The sequence below is a fragment of the Ornithorhynchus anatinus genome, chromosome 5, assembly GCF_004115215.2.
Source record: "Ornithorhynchus anatinus isolate Pmale09 chromosome 5, mOrnAna1.pri.v4, whole genome shotgun sequence".
In the NCBI taxonomy this organism is placed as follows: Eukaryota; Metazoa; Chordata; class Mammalia; order Monotremata; family Ornithorhynchidae; genus Ornithorhynchus; species Ornithorhynchus anatinus.
Genome location: NC_041732.1, coordinates 68,319,856 through 68,338,067, shown reverse-complemented (window position 1 = coordinate 68,338,067; position 18,212 = coordinate 68,319,856). Strand labels below are relative to the sequence as shown.

Genomic DNA, 18,212 nt, shown 5'->3' with positions numbered 1-18,212 from the left:
ATAAAGAGTGACGATTCCTGCCCACGACGAGCTCACGGTCTAGAGGTGGGGGAGACAGATATCAGTGTGAATAAACAGACATCAACACAAATAAATAAAATTACAGATATACTTAAAGGGGAAATATTAGCATTTGCTTTTCTGGGGGGTGGTAAGGTAACCAAAATTCGGAGAGCGCAGGACCCGGAAGGTGAAAGTCCGGGGCAAGTGAACGGCGGAGGTGGGGAGAGGCCTGGGCGGGCTGGTGGGCGAGTGGACCAGCCCCGGGGGCCGTGGGAGAGGCGCCGCACACCGACCCACCCGACCCCTCCTCGGCCTCTCCGCTGTGACTGGAGCAGGACCAAGTTGAGTAACAGAAGCCACCACGACTTAGTGGCTGGAGCCGGGGCCTGGGAGTCAGAAGGTCACGGGTTCTAATCCCAGCTCCTCCACTCGTCTGCCGTGTGACCTCGGGCAGGTCGCTTCACTTCTCTGGTCCTCGGCTCCCTCATCTGCCAAAGGGGGATGGAGACGGTGAGTCCCACGTGGGACAGGGACTGTGTCCAACCCCATTTGCTGGTCTCCACCCCAGCGCTTAGAACAGTACCTGGCACGGACACCACCGTTATTCTTATTCCTCAACTTGGTCCTGTTGCCGGAGTGTGGCGGGAGCCGGCCGGATTCGGAGCTCTCCGCCCGGCTGACCTTTCCCCTCCCTCCTCTTGGCCGGACGCCCCCCCGACCCCCCACCCCCTCCCCCATCGTCCTCCCCCCCGCCTCTTAGGGGCCGGGCCGCTGCTCCGCTCCCCGCCTCTGCTCGCCCTCCGGACCCCAGCTCGCACCTCTCCGCCTCACTGGCCCCCGGCCGCACTGGCCCCTCGCCCCCCGGCATGTCTGTGGATTTCAGCGGCACCTGGAACATGGCTAGCAACGACAACTTCGAGGGCTACATGCTGGCTCTAGGTAGGGAGCCCAGAGCTCCGGGTCCCGGGGGTCCCCGGGGTGGTCCCGGGGGGTGGGGGGGATGGTCCTTGGGTGGGGGGGATGGTCCTAGGGGAGGATGGTCCTGGGGGAGGATGATCCTTGGGGGAGGATGGTCCAGGGGGTGGGGGGGAGGGAGATGGTCCTGAGGGGGGATGGTCTCTGGGGGGATGGTCCTTGGGGGGGATGGTCCCTGGGGGTGAAATGGGCCTGGGGGGGGATGGTTCTTGGGGGTGGGATGGTCCTGGGGGGGATGGTCCCTGGAGGGAGGATAGTTCTGGGGGGGATGGTTCTTGGGGGGGGAGATGGTCCCTGGGAGGGGGATGGTCCTTGGGGAGGCGGGATGATGGTCCTGGGGGAGGATGGTGCCTGGGAGGGGGATGGTCCTTGTGGGGAGGGGGATGGTCCCTGGGAGAGGGATGGCCCTTGGCGGGGAATGGTCCTTGGGGGCGATGGTTCGAGGTGGGGGGGAATGGTCCTTTGGGGAGGGATAGTCCCGGCGGGGAGGGAAGGGCCCCCGGGGGCCCCCCCCCCCCCCCCGGCTCACAAGGCCACTGCTCCCCGCTCCTCTCTTTATTGCTCCGTTGTACTTGCATTGAGAATTGTCTTGAAAAGCAGCGTGGAAAGAGCCCGGGCTTGAGAGTCAGAGGTCGTGGATTCGAATTCCGCCCCCGCCACTTCTCAGCTGTGTGACTTTGGGCGAGTCGCTTCATTCATTCATTCAATAGTATTTATTGAGCGCTTACTATGTGCAGAGCACTGGACTAAGCGCTTGGAATGGACAAATCGGTAACAGATAGAGACAGTCCCTGCCCTTTGACGGGCTTCACTTCTCTGGGCCTCAGCGACCTCATCTGGAAAATGGGCATGAAGACTGTGAGCCCCCAAGTGGGACAACCTGATACCCCTGTATAATAATAACTGTGGTATTTGTTAAGCGCTTACTATGTGCCAAGCACTGGACACAACGCTGGGGTAGATACAGCATATAAATTTGGACGTAGTCCCACGTGGGACTCACAGTCTCAATCCCCATTTTCCAGATGAGAGAACTGAAGCCCAGAGAAGTGAAGTAATTGGCCCAAGGTCACAGAGCGGACAAATGGCAGGGGCGGGATTAGAACCCATGACCCCTGACTCCCAAGCCCGGGCTCTTGCCACTAAGCCACGCTACTTCCTGTGGCTCAGTCTACCTTCCCCAGTGCTATATCTACCCTGTTGTTTATAGAACAGTGCTTGGCATATAGTAAGGGCTTAAGAAATACCATTATTGTTTTTGTTGTACTTTCCAAGTGCTCAGTCGGGTCCTTTGCACACAGTAAGCACTCAGTAAATAGGATCGAATGAATTAATAAGGTGAGGGGCAGGGAGGGCTTCTTGCTCAGCAGAAGGGGGGAGATGTCCAGGGGCCTCCCCTCTCAGTCGGGCCTCGGTGGCCCACACCTGCCGGGGTTCAGGTAGGGACGGTGAGGGAAGGGAAAGGTCTGGAGAGTGAGTAATAGGCCCCCCCTCTGACAGGGTGAGACAGGGCCCCCCCCCCCCCCCCCCAGGCCAACTGACTTTTTGGAAGCCTGAAATAAGCCATAGTCTTGGTAGGTGGTAAGAATGCAGCTTTGATCATCAAGAGACCCCAGTCCAGTCTACTCTGTGACCTTGGACAAGTCACTTCACTTCTCTGTGCCTCAATTACCTACTTGTTTTGTTCTGCTGTCCGTCTCCCCGTTTTAGACTGTAAGCCCATTACTGGGCGGGGATTGTCTCTGTTGCCGAATTGTACATTCCTAGCGCTTAATCCAGTGCTCTGCACACAGTTAGCGCTCAATAAATATGATTGAATGAATGAATGAACTTGCCGGCACTCAGCTGGAGAAACTGGGCCTCGGGGCTAGCGGCTTGGGGCTCCACACATCTCCGAGGTGACCCGGCCCGGGAACACTGAGGCCACAAAGTTTTCTGCCTCCGACAGCAGCTAAATTACTTCTTCTCCCTTAGAAACACCAGGAAAACCAGCTCTGCAAAGTCCAGCATAATCCTTTTGATTTGTAATAATAACGATGGTGTTTGTTAAGCGCTTACTATGTGCCAAGCTCTGTTCGAAGCTCTGGGGTAGATACAAGGTAATCAGGTTGTCCCACGTGGGGCTCACAGTACTCATCCCCATTTTACAGACGAGGGAACTGAGGTCCAGAGTAGTTACGTGGCTTGCCCAAGGTCACACGGCAGACAAGGGGAGGTGTAGGGATTAGAACTCACGTCCTCTGACTCCCAAGTCTGGGGTCTTTCCACTAAGCCACGCTGCTTCTCTGGCGACAACGGATTTCCATGGCTAATTAGCCGTGCCTTCCCTGCAGGAATCCCACTGTCCAGAGGTGCGCTTTCGGTGGGCTACTGGCGACCGTCCTGGGAATGGTGGCCCCCAGGCTCAGGGCTCTAGCCCATAAGGCTGCTAACTCAGGGTTTACTGGGAATGAAGATGCTGAAGGGAGCAAGCAATGACAGATCCCCTACTTCTCCCTTTCTGCACTTTAGGTAACAGCCAGGAAAGGGCTCCGAAGGTGCTTTTTTTTTACAAGTTTGAAAACCTCACGCCTCAATATTCGCCCGCGTGCTCTCTCCACTGTAGAAAAAGAATAATTCTGTAACACTGTGAGATCTGAGAGAATCGTTTCTTCGAGGAACTAAATATAGTCTAGTTGAAATTTGGCACTGGAAGTTTTAAAATTAACAGACTTCCAAAATTGATTCCTTAATGGTACTTGGCTTCAGTTCTGCTTTACAATATCTTAATCAAAAGTTCCTTTTGCCTTTAGCCTACAAGTCCACAACCTTGTCATGTTTTTTTTTTCTTTGCCTGTTATCAACTGTTGTGACTAGTGAAGGAGAGATTCAGTATTATTGAAAGAGAAGGGGAGAGGATGACATATAAGTCTAAATTTACTATTTAAATTTGCATCCTTCCTTGGATAAGACTGGGAGTTAAAACTCCTGAAGTCTAGAGTTGGTTCTGATTCATTGACTCTCCAGCTTCATTTCCTCTATTTCTCTATTCCTAAAATGGGATTAATGCGTGCCTCTCACGAGGGGTTAAGTCCTGATATTTGAAATTTCTTTTAAACTGAAATGTGACAAACGGTTATAAATGTTCTTTCCCCCCATGATTCCCCTTCACTCATGCTGCTCTGTAGCTTTAGTACAGATGGCAAAGCTTTAAATATCATCAGGCAATGGCTCTTAAATTTGCTTTGCTATGCTTACTGTTAAGTAATAAGCATGGCATAAAGTACATCTTCCTTAGGCAACAGCAGAGCAGTGTGATTTTATAGAAGAGTTGGAAAACTGCAGGACGGAGGCTGAGCCTTCTGTTCTTGCTCAAACAGACTCTGCTTGGAGCTTTTCGGTAAGCAGGAGATAAAAGTTCTGGAGGACGTAGAAATTTGGGGTTTTGGATTCTATTACTTCCATGTGTTGGCTGGCTTTTGGGAACTGGGGAAAGCTCATTCTCCTACCTCCAGGTCATGAAGCTTCTGGGTTTATCTGCTTCAAGGATTGTGGTGGCTTCAATTGATGACATTTGTTTAAGGCTTACAGTGTGCAGAGCCTTGGACTAAGCACTTGGGAATGTACAATATAACAGAATTGTTAGACATATTCCCTTCCCACCTGGAGGCAGGGAATCTGGTGCCTTTTCCCTGCACTGTGGAAAAACTGAATCTGCATCTTGTACTTACTCTCTTTAACCTAGTGGCTCAGAAGGCAGATGATGTCCAACTCACAACCGCAAGCTCTTCTGATTGCTACTTATGGTATACTTGGCCTCAGTGAACATACCTTAAATTCTTCCAGACTGCAGCCTCTTTGCGTGTAGGGAGTGTGTGCATCAACTCGATTGTATTGTACTCTCCCAAGTGCTTAGTACCGTGTTTTGCACAAAGCATATGCTCAATAAATACCACTGATCGTAATTGTGTAATGGTTGGGTCTGTCTATTAGATAACACTAGGGTGTGTGGAGCAGAAGAATGAAGCCTTGCAGTCTGACCTATCAATCAATCATATTTGAGTGTTTACTATGTGCTAAGCTCTTGGGAAAATACAAGAAAATAGAGTTGATAGGCATGTTCTCTGCTCACAGTGAGCTTAACCCTCTGGGAAAGTTGAAAGGAAATCGGTTCTATTTATGTAGCAAATACTTGTCCCTGCCCTTGTGGTGAAATATAGAGATCTTGAAATTAAAATGACAATGATTATGGTATCAAGTGATTGCTATGTACCAAAGCACCAGGTTAAACACTAGTTTAACCTCTCTCTAGTGTTCATTCTAGCTCTCTCTAGTGTTCATTCCCCACCTTTTCCTTCCCACTTTAACAGATTTCTGGGTGTAAAGGAAACCAAGGTTTGTTAATGAAGAATCCATGATAGTTGAACATAGGTGGAGTTCTTACATTATGAGTTCCTTGAGGGACAGGGACCGTGTCTAATTTTTCAACTGGAAACTTTTTCCCAGTGCTTTGCTCAAAATAGGTGCTTAATGAATAACTAGTAACTATATGGGAAGCATTGATCGTTATGCACTGACCGCTTAGACTGTGAGCCTGTTATTGGGCAGGGATTGTCTCTGTTGCCGAATTGTATATTCCAAGTGCTTAGTACAGTGCTCTGCACATAGTAAGCGCTCAATAAATACTATTGAATGAATTGCTATTTTGAGAAGGGAAACTCAACTTTGCTGGACAATCAAAGTGTTTCTATTATCCCAGACCACAGTGGACAGGCGCTTCCTGAAAAAGGAGAGATGGAGTACCATCACAGGATAGACAAGTCAATCGATCAATGGTATTTATTGAGCACTTGCTGTGTGCAGAGCACTGTGCTAAGTGCTTGGGTGAGTATAATATAATAGAGTTGGTAGACACATTCCGAGCTGAATCTGTCCCTCAGCCTCCCATAGAACATTACCCATGACTTCCTATCTGTGAACTAAAATTGATAAGGCAAATAGCTCCATTTATTCCAACCTTGTCAATTAACATGCAAATGTCCAAACTTTGCTAGGCTCTGGACAGCAAGAAAAATCTTCAGAGACGTAGCCCCTGCCTTCAGACTGTAAACTTATTGTGTACAAGGAACATTTCTGCCAGCTCTTTTGTATTGTACTCTCCCAAGCGCTTAGTACAGTGCTAAGAGAAGCAGCGTGGCACAGTGGAAAGAGCACGGGCTTTGCAGTCAGGGCTCATGAGTTCGAATCCCAGCTCTGCCACTTGTCAGCTGTGTGACTGTGGGCAAGTCACTTAACTTCTCTGTGCCTCAGTTCCCTCATCTGTAAAATGGGGATTAAGACTGTGAGCCCCACGTGGAACAACCTGATTCCCCTGTGTCTACCCCAGTGCTTAGAACAGTGCTCTGCACATAGTAAGCGCTTAACAAATACCAACATTATTATTATTATTATTAAGAAACAGAGGCTTAGTGGGTAGAGCACAGATCTAGGAGTCAGAAGGACCTGGGTTCTAATCCCAACTCCTCCACATGTCTGCTATGTGACCTTGGGCAAGTCACTTCACTTCTCTGTGCCTCAGTTGCCTCCTCTGTAAAATGGGGATTAAGAGTATGAGCCCTGTGTGGGACAGGGACTGTGTCCAACCTGATTATCTTGTGTCTTTCCCAGAATTTAGTACAGTAAGTGTTAACAAGTACCATAGTTATTATTGTAAGCATTCAATAAATACCATCAATTGATTCAGGGTTTTCCCCGGGTAGCTGATGAAGGATCTTAGGTGGAGATTAGCATTTTGTTTCCCTACTCCTTCCCCAGAGCCTCTTGTACAAGGTTGTTTTTCGCTATTAGACCTCCATTATGGAAAGACATTTTATATAGCCCACTTCTGTTTGGCTGGAAGGAATTCCACAACAAACTCATTGTAGATCAGAAGCACAGCATTAGATATAATGGCCTACAATTGTTTAGCTGAAATAATAATTAGGTGGTGGAAAAGTCTTTGGCTGTGCGAGCCTTCAATAAGATTCTGGAGCAAAGTCATTTTCCTATTAAAAACTGACCCTCTTGCCCCTTTACTTAAGAACTACTGGTCTCATGCCTGCTTTTGCCTTGATTAAATTCTGGTCTAGAAAAAAATGCACCTCATTATAATAACAAGTGCTAACTGCTTCTGGTAAAGATCTATCCTGGCCTTTCCAGTAGCAAACCTATTTGCGTGCAATCTGGTTGCAGTTGATCAGATTTTTATGTTTGGAACTAAGCCAATAAAACAGCTGTAAATATAGCTACTTATCTTGAAAAGCTTCAACTTCAAATATCTGTGACTGTTTTTACTGGGTAAATTTTAAAGGCCGGTAGATTTTAAATGGAAGTAAGATTCTCCTGTGAATAAAAATAACAAGGTGAAACTTCCAGGGGCCTTGATAAATTGGGCAGTTTAGCTCTGATATGTTCATATCAAATAGTCTTCAAAACCCCCAAAGGCAAGGCAATGCATCTCCATTTATAAATGTGAATTCCTGCTTTTCTGTTGTTCTTGTTTTATGGTATTTGTTAAAGGCTTACAGTGTGCCAGGCATTGTACTAAGCCCTACGGTGGGGAGCTAAAAGTGTTGGTCACAGTCTTAATCCCCATTTTATAACACCCATAAATCCCATAACCCCAGGATGAGGAGTTATCTATTGAAGCTTGAGGATGAAAGTTTCAAAACAAACAAGAAGAAACATTTCTTAACTCAGCAGGTGATAGGCATATGAAACTGGTTTCCACAGAGAGTTGGGCAGGCAGAAAGTATCAGTAAGTTGCACTTGGACCTGTGACCTTTGGACATTTGATATTGGCTCCACCCTCAACCCCATAGCACTTCTGTACATATCTATAAATTATAGATTACAAATTATTTTAATGACTGTCTCCCCCTCTAGACTGTAAGCTTGTTGGGGGCAGGAAATGTGTCTACCAACTGTTGTACTCTCTCAAGTGCTTAGTACAGTGTTCTGTACACAGTAAGCGCTCAACTATCATTGATGATGATTGATAAATTCCAAAGACATTTGAATAAACTCGTAGATTAATGGGTTATTAAAGGGACAGTTAAAGTTGAGAAGATCCATGCCTAAACATTAGGATGGCTGTCGAGAGGGCATCCATTACATAGCTCCTCCAAGCAACCTGTTGCCACTGTTAGAGTCAGAATACTGGATTGGTTTGGTCAGACTCAGTAGTGACGTATAGAGACAAATGCTTCTCTTGGGGTCCTATGGGTGTCTAAACTGTAGCCATTCTTTTGTCTACAAATAAATACTGTTAGTAAGATATCAAAACCACTATTTTCAGGGCGTGATCTAGCTTAATTGAAAAACAGTTACTAGGATTGAAACACCAGTACCTCTAAGCTCAGCCATAATAATAATAATAATTATAGTATTTGTTAAACGCTTACTATGTTCCAAGCACTGTTCTAAGCACTGGGGTAAATACAAGGTAATCAGGTTGTACCACCTGGGGCTCACAGTCTTAATCCCCATTTCACAGATGAGGTTGCTGAGGCACAGAGAAGTTAAGTGAGTTGCCCAAGGTCACACAGCAGACAAGTGGCAGAGCTGGGATTATAACCTGCCTCCTCTGACTCCTAAACCCATGCTCTTTCCACTAAGCCACGCTGCTTCTCTATAGGAACTATAGAACTATATATATATGCACACACATAACTACACATTATACATAACTATACATTATGTGTGTGTATGTGTGTATGTATACACATAACTATATAGAGCTACAGGAAATGGGAACTTGACCTTTTGTCTAAATTTAAGTCCCTCTATACTATTCAACTCCTAAAACACATTAAAAAAGTTCCCTTAAATCCCCAGATAATTTTGCATTCTGAAGTTTGTTTGTCTAGGCTAGATATGGAGTTCGCATGATACCTCACTGTCCACTGATACTGGGGAAAGTCTGATTGTTAGGGAATTGCTTAACCTTCTTCAAGTGAACGTAATTCAGAACTGCAATTCAAGGAAAAACCAAAGCAGGCTACGTTAGAGAACGAGGTCGTCATATCTTGTTGACCTTTTTGGCGTGATCAACCAGGATTAGGGCTGTTTGTGCCCTTGCTGTTTTCCCGCAAAACAGTGAAAATCCCTCTGAGCATGTGCAGTTGTTAGAAAGGTTGGAAAACAACCATGAGTCTCTGAGTAATAGCTGCCACGGTCTCAGAAATGCACATCATTTGGAACACAGTGTTCTTTTTGAAAAGAGGGCACAAAGATCAAGAGCCAGTAAAGGAAACAGGTGGGTTTGCCACCTGTTTTTGTGTCTGAATGTGATATGATCCTCAGGGTGCATTCGTCAAAGTTCATAGAAAAGTGTTGCCCTTCTAATTTAAGGTTCTGGAGAGAGACAGAGAAAGAGAGAGATTGTGTGTGTGTGTATAGGGTATTTAAGTGCTTACTATGCTCTAGTCAGTATCATTATACTCACCCCTGGGGTAAATGCAGACTAATCAGGTGGGACACAGTCCATGTCCTACATGGGGCTCTCAGTCTTAATTTCCATTTTACAGATGAGGTAACTGAGACATAGAGCAGTGAAGTTAATTGCCCAAGGTCACACAGCAGACAAGTGGCAGAGCTGGGATTAGAACCTAGGTCCTTCTGATTTCCGGGCCTTTGCTCTATCCACGAGGCCACACTGCTTCTCCATGACATGTCTAACTTGTTAGGATTGGATAGGATTCTCAGCTTAAATGTTAAATTCACTAACCCTGCAGTTTGAGAGCACAGGTTGCCTGGCGGCTTATCTTAAATTCTATACTGTCTACCTATTAAAGGATCTCTTCAGTGGTAAGGCTAGATAGTGTTCTATATAGGTCTAGGAGTGTTTGCTTGCTGCAATTCTAATAGGATTCACTGTCTGGAAAGGCAAAGTCTCTGGACACAATAAAGTTACATCAAAATGCACCCCCCCTTTTCTTTTTTATTTTCAAGGTATTGACTTTGCAACTCGGAAGATCGCAAAGATGCTGAAGCCACAGAAAGTGATCGAACAGAATGGTGACTCTTTCACTATCCACACTTACAGCAGTTTACGAAACTACCTTGTCCAGTTTAAAATTGGAGAGGAATTTGATGAGGATACTAAAGGTCTGGATAACAGAAAATGCAAGGTAAAAATGCATAAGGAAAGCAACATGACACTTGTTGGGTTCAGAGTTAATTGACATCAACTCATTTAGAGCACTGAAAGAGCATAGCTACAAACCCCAGGAGGCGGCGGGGAAAGGGCTCAGGGGAAAAGGAAAAAGAGGGAGGGGGTGGTGAGAGGGAGGTAAAGGACCCTCAGCCTGACCCACCGTGGAGGCCGGTGGGGAAGGGGGGTATATGTGAGCCCGTTGTGGTCAGGGATTGTCTCTGTTGCTGAATTGTACTTTCCAAGTGCTTAGTACAGTGCTCTGCACACAATACGATTAATGAATTAATGAATGAGTAGTGGTTCCCTCCCTGGTTTGTGGAGGAGTTATGAGGGATCCCAAATAAATCCCCTAACCCCCTTGCATCTGAAGCTGGGAAAGGGGATTGTCACTGACTTATGTTCCAAATTGCTGCTGCTATATTTGGCTCTGAGTGTTTTTCTCTCTCTTTCTTTCCTTCCTTTCTTTCTTTCCTTCCCCTATGTCTTTCCTTCCTCTCTCTCCTTTCTCTCTTTCCCCCTTTTCTCCCTCTCCCCCTCCTCACTTCTCCTTACTATTTAGAATGGCAGTATGGGGAATCATGAAAGGATATTCTTCTGGAAACATTATCTAACCTTGGATTCACTGACATTGTCCTCTCCTGGTTCTTCTTTCTCAGTCTGTTTTGCTGGCTCCTCTGCCTCCCAAGGCTCAGTTCTGGGTCCCCTTCTATTCTTCATCTATACCAACTTTCTTGGAAAACTCATTCTCCACCACAGTTTCAACTACCATTTCTGTGCAGATGATTCTCAAATTTACCTCTCCAGCCCTCATCTCTCTCCTCTGCAGAATGGCATTTCCCCCTGCCTTCCCAACATCTCTACTTGGGCATCCCATCAACATCTCAAACTTAATATGTCCAAAACAGAACTCCCCATCTTCCCACCCAAATCCTGTCCTTCCCCAGACTTTCCTTTCACTGTAAACAACCCCACCATCCTTGCTATCTCACAAGTCCATAACCTTGGCATTATCTTCAACGCACCTCACATAGTCTGTTACCAAATCCTGTCAGTTCTACTTTTATAACATTTCTAGATTCTGCCTCCTCCTTACCACCCAAACTACTACCCCCACTGAACCAAGCACCTCGCTCAATTAATAATATAAATTAATTATATCCCGAGCACCTGACTAATGAATCTTCCTCCTTGCTGGTCTTTCTGCCTCCTGTCTCTCTCCTCTCCAGTTCATACTTCAGTCTGCTGCCCGGATCATTTTTCCAAAACAAAATTCAGTCCATGGTTCCCCACTCTTCAAAAACCTCCAATGGTTGTCCATCTACCTCTGCATTAAAACAGAAACTCCTTACTATCAGTTTTAAGGCACTCAATCACCTCTCTCCTTCACCTGATTTACCTCACTGATTTCCTTCTACAGTCCAGCCCTCACATCTCGCTCCTTTAGGGCCAACCTACTCTTGTACCTTTAATTCTCCACCAACCCCCTTGTCCACGTTCTCCCTCTGGCCTAGAACTCCCTGCCCATTTATATTGAACAAACCCTCACTTTCCCTATCTTCAACATCCCATTAAACTATATCTCCACCAAAAGGTTTTCCTAAGCCCTCAACTTTCTCTCTTAGCCCTCTCTTAGCCAGTGCACTGGGGTCTGTACCCCCGATGTACTTTTATATTCATCCCAGCCCCACAGCACTCTATGAACTTATCCTTCTACATTTCTGACTCCCCTATCTGTAATTACATATTTCCCTATCTGTAATTAATGTTTCCTCCCCTCTTTTTTATGGTATTCATTAAGCACTTATTATGTGCCACATGCTGTACTAAGCGCTGCAGGAGATACGAACTCATTAGGTTGGACACAGAACATGTCCCACATGAGGCTCAAAAGTTTTATCTTCATTTTGCAGATGAATTAACCAAGGCACAAATCAGTTAGGTGATTTGGCCAAGGTCACCCAGCAGGCCCGTGGCAGAGCAGGGATTAGAACCCAGATCCTTGTGACTCCCAGGCCTGTATTCTAGCCACTAGGGAACTCTCCTTCTCTCTCTTGTTTATAAGCTTCTTATTGCAGGGGATGGGGGTAGGGTCTACCGGCTCTATTCTACTGTACACTCCCATGAATTTAATATAATCCCCTCCACATGCTAAGTGCTCAGTAAACACCATTGATTGATACCACCTGCTGCCTAATAATTGTTGTGATTCCAGTCATATTTAATACAAAGCAAGACTGAGCTCCTCATCTTCCCTCCCAAACCCGGTCCTCTCCCAGACTTCCCTATCACCGTGGATGGCACGACCATCCTTCCCGTCTCTTGGGCCCGCAATCTCGGTGTCACCCTTGACTCATCTCTCTCGTTCACCCCACACATCCGATCCGTTACCGAGACCTGCCGGTTTCACCTTTACAATATCGCCGAGATCCGCCCTTTCCTCTCCACCCAAACGGCTACCTTACTGCTACGGGCTCTCGTTATATCCCGGCTAGACTACCGTGTCGGCCTTCTCTCTGACCTCCCTTCCTCTTCTCTCGCCCCGCTCCAGTCTATTCTTCACTCCGCTGCCCGGCTCATCTTCCTGCAGAAACGATCTGGGCATGTCACTCCCCTTCTTAAACACCTCCAGTGGTTGCCTATCGACCTCCGCTCCAAACAAAAACTCCTCACTCTAGGCTTCGAGGCTCTCCATCACCTTGCCCCTTCCTACCTCTCCTCCCTTCTCTCTTTCTACCGCCCACCCCGCATGATCCGCTCCTCCGCCGCCCACCACCTCACCGTCCCTCGGTCTCGCCCATCCTGCCGTCAACCCCTGGGCCACGTCCTCCCGCGGTCCCGGAACGCCCTCCCTCCTCACCTCCGCCAAACTGATTCTCTTCCCCTCTTCAAAACCCTACTTAAAACTCACCTCCTCCAAGAGGCCTTCCCGGACTGAGCTCCCCTTCTCCCTCTATTCCCTCTACCACCAACCCCTTCACCTCTCCGCAGCTTAACCCTCTTTTCCCCCCATCTCCCTCTGCTCCTCCTCCTCTCCCTTCCCATCCCCTCAGCACTGTACTCGTCTGCTCAACTGTATTTATTTTCTTTACCCTATTTATTTTAATGAATTGTACATCGCCTTGATTCTATTTAGTTGCCATTGTTTTTACAAGATGTTCTTCCCCTTGACTCTATTTATTGCCATTGTTCTGTCTGTCTGTCTCCCCCGATTAGACTGTAAGCCAGTCAAACGGCAGGGACTGTCTCTATCTGTTGCCGACTTGTTCATTCCAAGCGCTTAGTCCAGTGCTCTGCACATAGTAAGCGCTCAATAAATACTATTGAATGAATGAATGAACAAAGAGAGTTGGGAACTATTATCAGTTGTATCTGTTGAACACTTACTGTGTGCAGAACTCTGTACTGAGCACTTGGGAGTACAATATAAGAGGATCATTAGATAAATTCCCTGCCTACATTGAGTTTACAATTTATGGAACTATAGGCATCAGGTCCTTGATGCATCAGACAAGCAATGTCTGGAGGTGCTAGTATCCCTCCCCATCTCTCCCTGAGCTTTAGGGAGTTCAAGTGGGCGGGGGCAATTATAATGAGGAGGTGAAAAAGCCTGAACCGCTCAGTGATGTCATAATTTCAGGGGCCCAAAACAGCTCCTTAATGAGAGTGGCATCTCTGAAGACCAAAGACTGTCTGAAGGAGGCTGGTTCTAGAAGGAAATGGAGAAGCATATGGAATTTCATGTGGAAATTGAGAAGCAGCATGGACTGGTGGAGAGGGCATGGGCCTGGGAGGCAGAAGGACCAGAGTTCCAGTCCCAGTTTTGTCACTTGTCTGCTGTGTGACTTTGGGCAAGTCACTTAAATTCTCTGAGCAGCAGTTACCTCATCTGTAAAACGGGGATTAAGACTGAGCAGAGACCGTGTCCAACCTGATTACCTTATATATATCACAGTGCTTAGTACAGTGCCTGGTACATAGAAAGGGCTTAACAAATACCATTTAAAAAGAGTCAAATTAGCTCCAAAACATGCTTTCATTACACATTTTGGCTAGAGCTGGGGGACATTCTTCCTGCAATACGTATCCTCCTAGACTGAGCACAGAGCAGTGTCACATGACATCTGACATGATTTCTCCTTAATGTAAGATTCTTTAGGAATTTAACCCTCTGAATTATAGGAGAAGTAGAAAATTTAGTCAGGGAGACCACCCAATATGAGACACAGGCATCTACTCCAGGCTCTTCTTCTTTGCTCAGAGAAGGGAAGCAGCATGGTCTAGTGGAAAGAACATGGGCCTGGGAGACAGGGGAGCTGGGTTCTAATCCCAAGTCTGCCACTTGCCTGCTGTGTGTCTTTGGGCAAGTCATTTCTCTGTGCCTTAGTTTCCTCATCTGTAAAATGGGGCTAAGATAACTTGTTCTCCTTCCCTAATGACTATGAACCTCACTGTGGGATAAGGACTGTGTCCGACCTGACAAATAATAATAATAATGATGTTGGTATTTATTAAGCACTTACTATGTGCAGAGCACTGTTCTAAGCGCTTGGGTAGATACAGGGTAATCAGGTTGTCCCACATGAGGCTCACAGTCTTCATCCCCATTTTGCAGAGGAGGGAACTGAAGCCCAGAGAAGTGAAGTGACTAGCCCTCAGTCACACTGCTGACAAGTGGCAGAGTCAGAATTCGAACCCATGACCTCTGACTCTCCAGCCCGGGCTCTTTTCCACTGAGCCACGCTGCTTCCCTTCTTGTATCTACCCCTATGCTTAGGATAATTCTTGGCACATATTACGTTCTTAACAAGTACCACTAACATTATTATTAGGAAGTGGGAAGATCGTGAATGATAGTGGGAAAAGAAGGATTCACAGGATGAAGCTTAAGAACCTCTGACCTAGCAGAATCTCATTCTAATTGCAGAGTGTAGTTACATGGGACAATGACAAACTTGTGTGTGTCCAGAAGGGTGAGAAGAAGAACAGAGGCTGGACTCACTGGATTGAAGAGGACGTTCTTCATCTGGTACTCCTTGCTTTCGAGCATATGGACTCCCATCTTTCTCTACCCATGCAATTGATTCTCACTACTAGAACTCTTGAGGACCCACAGTGGCATCCAGATTAAGAAGGATTTATCTTCCTGCTCAACCCTTCCCATAATCAGTGGTATTTATTGAGCGCTCACTGAAACAGCATGGTGGAGTAGATAGAACACGGGCCTGGGAGTCAGAAGGTCATAGGTTCTAATCCCGACTCTGCCACTTGTCTGCCGGGTGACCTTGGGCAAGTCATTTCACTTCTCTGGGCCTCAGTTACCTAATCTGTAAAATGGGGATTGAGGTTGTGAGCCCCTAGTGGGGCAGGGACTGTGTCCAACCTGATTTGCTTGTAATAATGCTGGTATTTCTTAAGCGCTTACTATGTGCAGAGCACTGTTCTAAGCGCTGGGGTAGACACAGGGGAATCAGGTTGTCCCACGTGGGGCTCACAGTCTTAATCCCCATTTTACAGATGAGGTAATTGAGGCACAGAGAAGTTAAGTGACTTGCCCACAGTCACACAGCTGACAAGTGGCAGAACCGGGATTCAAACTCATGACCTCTGACTCCAAAGCCCATGCTCTTTCCACTGAGCCACGCTGCTTGTATCCACCCCAGTGCTTAGTACAGTGCCTGGCACATAGTAAGTGCTTAACAAATACCATAATTATTATTATTATTATGTGCAGTGCACTGTTCTAAGTGCTTGAGAGAGTATAATACAACAGATTTGGCTGATGAGTTCCCTGCCTATGTTGAGCTTACACCCTAATGAGTAAATGATCAATGTTCAACATTTGTCAGCCATGCGCAAGGATTAAAAAAATACTAGTGTTGGGGGCTGGGGGAGGGTCTTGCTCTGTTCAAATTATCAATATACCTTGAACATCAGACCAAGTAGGTCCCACTCAGAGCAGAGACACTGAGCGGGAGAGGAATAGGTTCCCTGAACCTGCATGTGGTGGGAAAAGAGGAGGTTTACTATTTGCCAAGGCTCAGGGAGCAGACACTCCTTGTTTATGCTCTTAAATACCGACTTCATCTTTCCCCATTTAATCACTAGGAAATGTGCTGCGAAGGTCAAGTGTGCAAACAGACGTTCCGCAGAGCCTGAGCGGCCCGGCCGGTGAGCCTGAAAGTGCCTGCCCCAGACAGAACGCTTTTTTTTACCAAGCGCACCAGCAGATTTGACTGAAACCTAGGAACAAAGGTCTCTAATCCAAGTGAATGCTTTTTTCGATTGTGATTTAGTTAAAGAGCTTGTTAGTCTGGGTGCGATCCCGCTGCCTCTGAAGACCAAAATATTTGTAATAAAAAATTAGTATTGTACTGATGAGTTTAATAAACTTATTAACAACCCAAAAAGACTTTGTTCTCCTTTATCTGCTTACTGATGGAGTCTGGGTCAGAGGAGTTCAGATGGCCCATAACTTGATGTGGGCAGGGGACATGTTTACCAACTCTTTTATTTTGTACTCTCCCAAGAGCTTAGTACAGGTTCTGCATACAGTAAGTGTTCAGTAAATAGGATTGACTGTGGAAGACCTATTGCCAAAAACAGACTATGGTCAGGGAGCATGTCTGCCAATTCTGTTGTATTGAACTCTCCCAAGCACTCAGTACAATGCTCTGCACCTAGTAGGTACTCAATAGATTCCTTTGATGGTGATGATAATGATCTATACAAGGGCTGAAGAGGAGCATAAGGCAGCTGAAGGGTTGAAAAGATCTGGGGTGCTGATAAGACTTTTTGGAGAAGGTGGGGAGAGCTGAGGTCTGGCAGATTTGAGAGGAATGGAGAATTCCAACCCATTGAGACAGTTGTGAGAAAGGAGTCAAAGGCGGTAAGACGAGAGAGAAGAGGGTACCATCAGGAGGTGGGTTTGAGAAAGCGAAGCTTGAAAACTGGGGAATTCAAGTTATGAAGTTCTGGGGGGCACCAAGAGCTATGGACTGAAAGGGGGAGAGAGCCTGGAGGCAGGGAGATCGGTGACGAGGTCAGTGAGAGTCACTTTGGGCTTCAAAAGGCGGTGATCTGAAATGGGACTTTGAGATGCCCCTAGAGTAATATTTGACAGTGGAAGAGTCTTAGGATAGTGCAGCTGGATGGATTCCTAAGAGAAAATGTAAACTTCTTTTTTCCCCTTAATGGGATCTGGTATTCTCATTATTTGGCTTAGGCATTGTATAGTGCTTCCTGAAGGCCTGGGATATACTAGATACAGCTCTGAATTTTGGACAAGCTTCTAGATGTGACCTTTAATCCTAATAAGATTAAATAGCAATCAAAGTAAATGGGATGATGGCTGCAGCCTCTCGGCTTCCCCTACATATGACAAGTAGTAATGACATTTACTGAATGCAGTGCCCTATACTAAGTGCCTGTCCCTGGAGTCACCCGTGGCTTAGTGGAAAGAGCCCACATTTGGGAGTCCGAGGTCATGGGTTCTAATTCTGACTCCGCCACTTGCCAGCTGGGTGACTTTGAGCAAGTCATTTAACTTTTCTGTGCCTCAGTGACCTCATCTGTAAAATGGCTACCTTAATGCTACAGGCTCTCGTTATATCCCGGCTAGACTACTGTGTCAGCCTTCTCTCTGACCTCCCTTCCTCCTCTCTCGCCCCGCTCCAGTCTATTCTTCACTCCGCTGCCCGGCTCATCTTCCTGCAGAAACGATCTGGGCATGTCACTCCCCTTCTTAAACAACTCCAGTGGTTGCCTATCGACCTCCGCTCCAAACAAAAACTCCTCACTCTAGGCTTCAAGGCTCTCCATCACCTCGCCCCTTCCTACCTCTCCTCCCTTCTCTCTTTCTACCATCCACCCCGCACGCTCCGCTCCTCCGCCGCCCACCTCCTCACCCTCCCTCGGTCTCGCCTATCCCGCCGTCGACCCCTGGGCTACGTCCTCCTGCGGTCCTGGAACGCCCTCCCTCCTCACCTCCGCCAAACTGATTCTCTTTCCCTCTTCAAAACCTTACTTAAAAATCACCTCCTCCAAGAGGCCTTCCCAGACT

General features: G+C 46.8%; 1 protein-coding gene across 2 annotated transcripts; it reads left to right on the top strand.

Annotated features, from left to right (window-relative positions):
* The first annotated feature begins 783 nt into the window (after positions 1–783).
* On the top strand, positions 784–16,560 carry RBP7 (retinol binding protein 7). Of its 2 annotated transcripts, none has more exons than XM_029065901.2 (4): positions 784–942; positions 9,949–10,127; positions 15,078–15,179; positions 16,259–16,560. In XM_029065901.2, the coding sequence occupies exons 1-4, from the start codon at positions 870–872 to the stop codon at positions 16,307–16,309; spliced, it is 405 nt and encodes a 134-aa protein (XP_028921734.1). In that variant the 5' UTR covers positions 784–869; the 3' UTR covers positions 16,310–16,560. The 2 variants fall into 2 exon arrangements, with proteins under 2 accessions (XP_028921734.1, XP_028921735.1); XM_029065902.2 differs by lacking the exon at positions 784–942 and adding an exon at positions 9,166–9,253.
* The last annotated feature ends 1,652 nt before the right edge of the window (positions 16,561–18,212 follow it).

Excerpts from the sequence above, each read along its gene's own strand:
- RBP7 (XM_029065901.2), top strand. The coding sequence starts at position 870 with ATGTCTGTGGATTTCAGCGGCACCTGGAACATGGCTAGCAACGACAAC. Across the intron at positions 943-9,948 it reads GGGCTACATGCTGGCTCTAG|GTATTGACTTTGCAACTCGG; the intron begins GTAGGGAGCCCA and ends TTTATTTTCAAG. Across the intron at positions 10,128-15,077 it reads TGGATAACAGAAAATGCAAG|AGTGTAGTTACATGGGACAA; the intron begins GTAAAAATGCAT and ends TTCTAATTGCAG.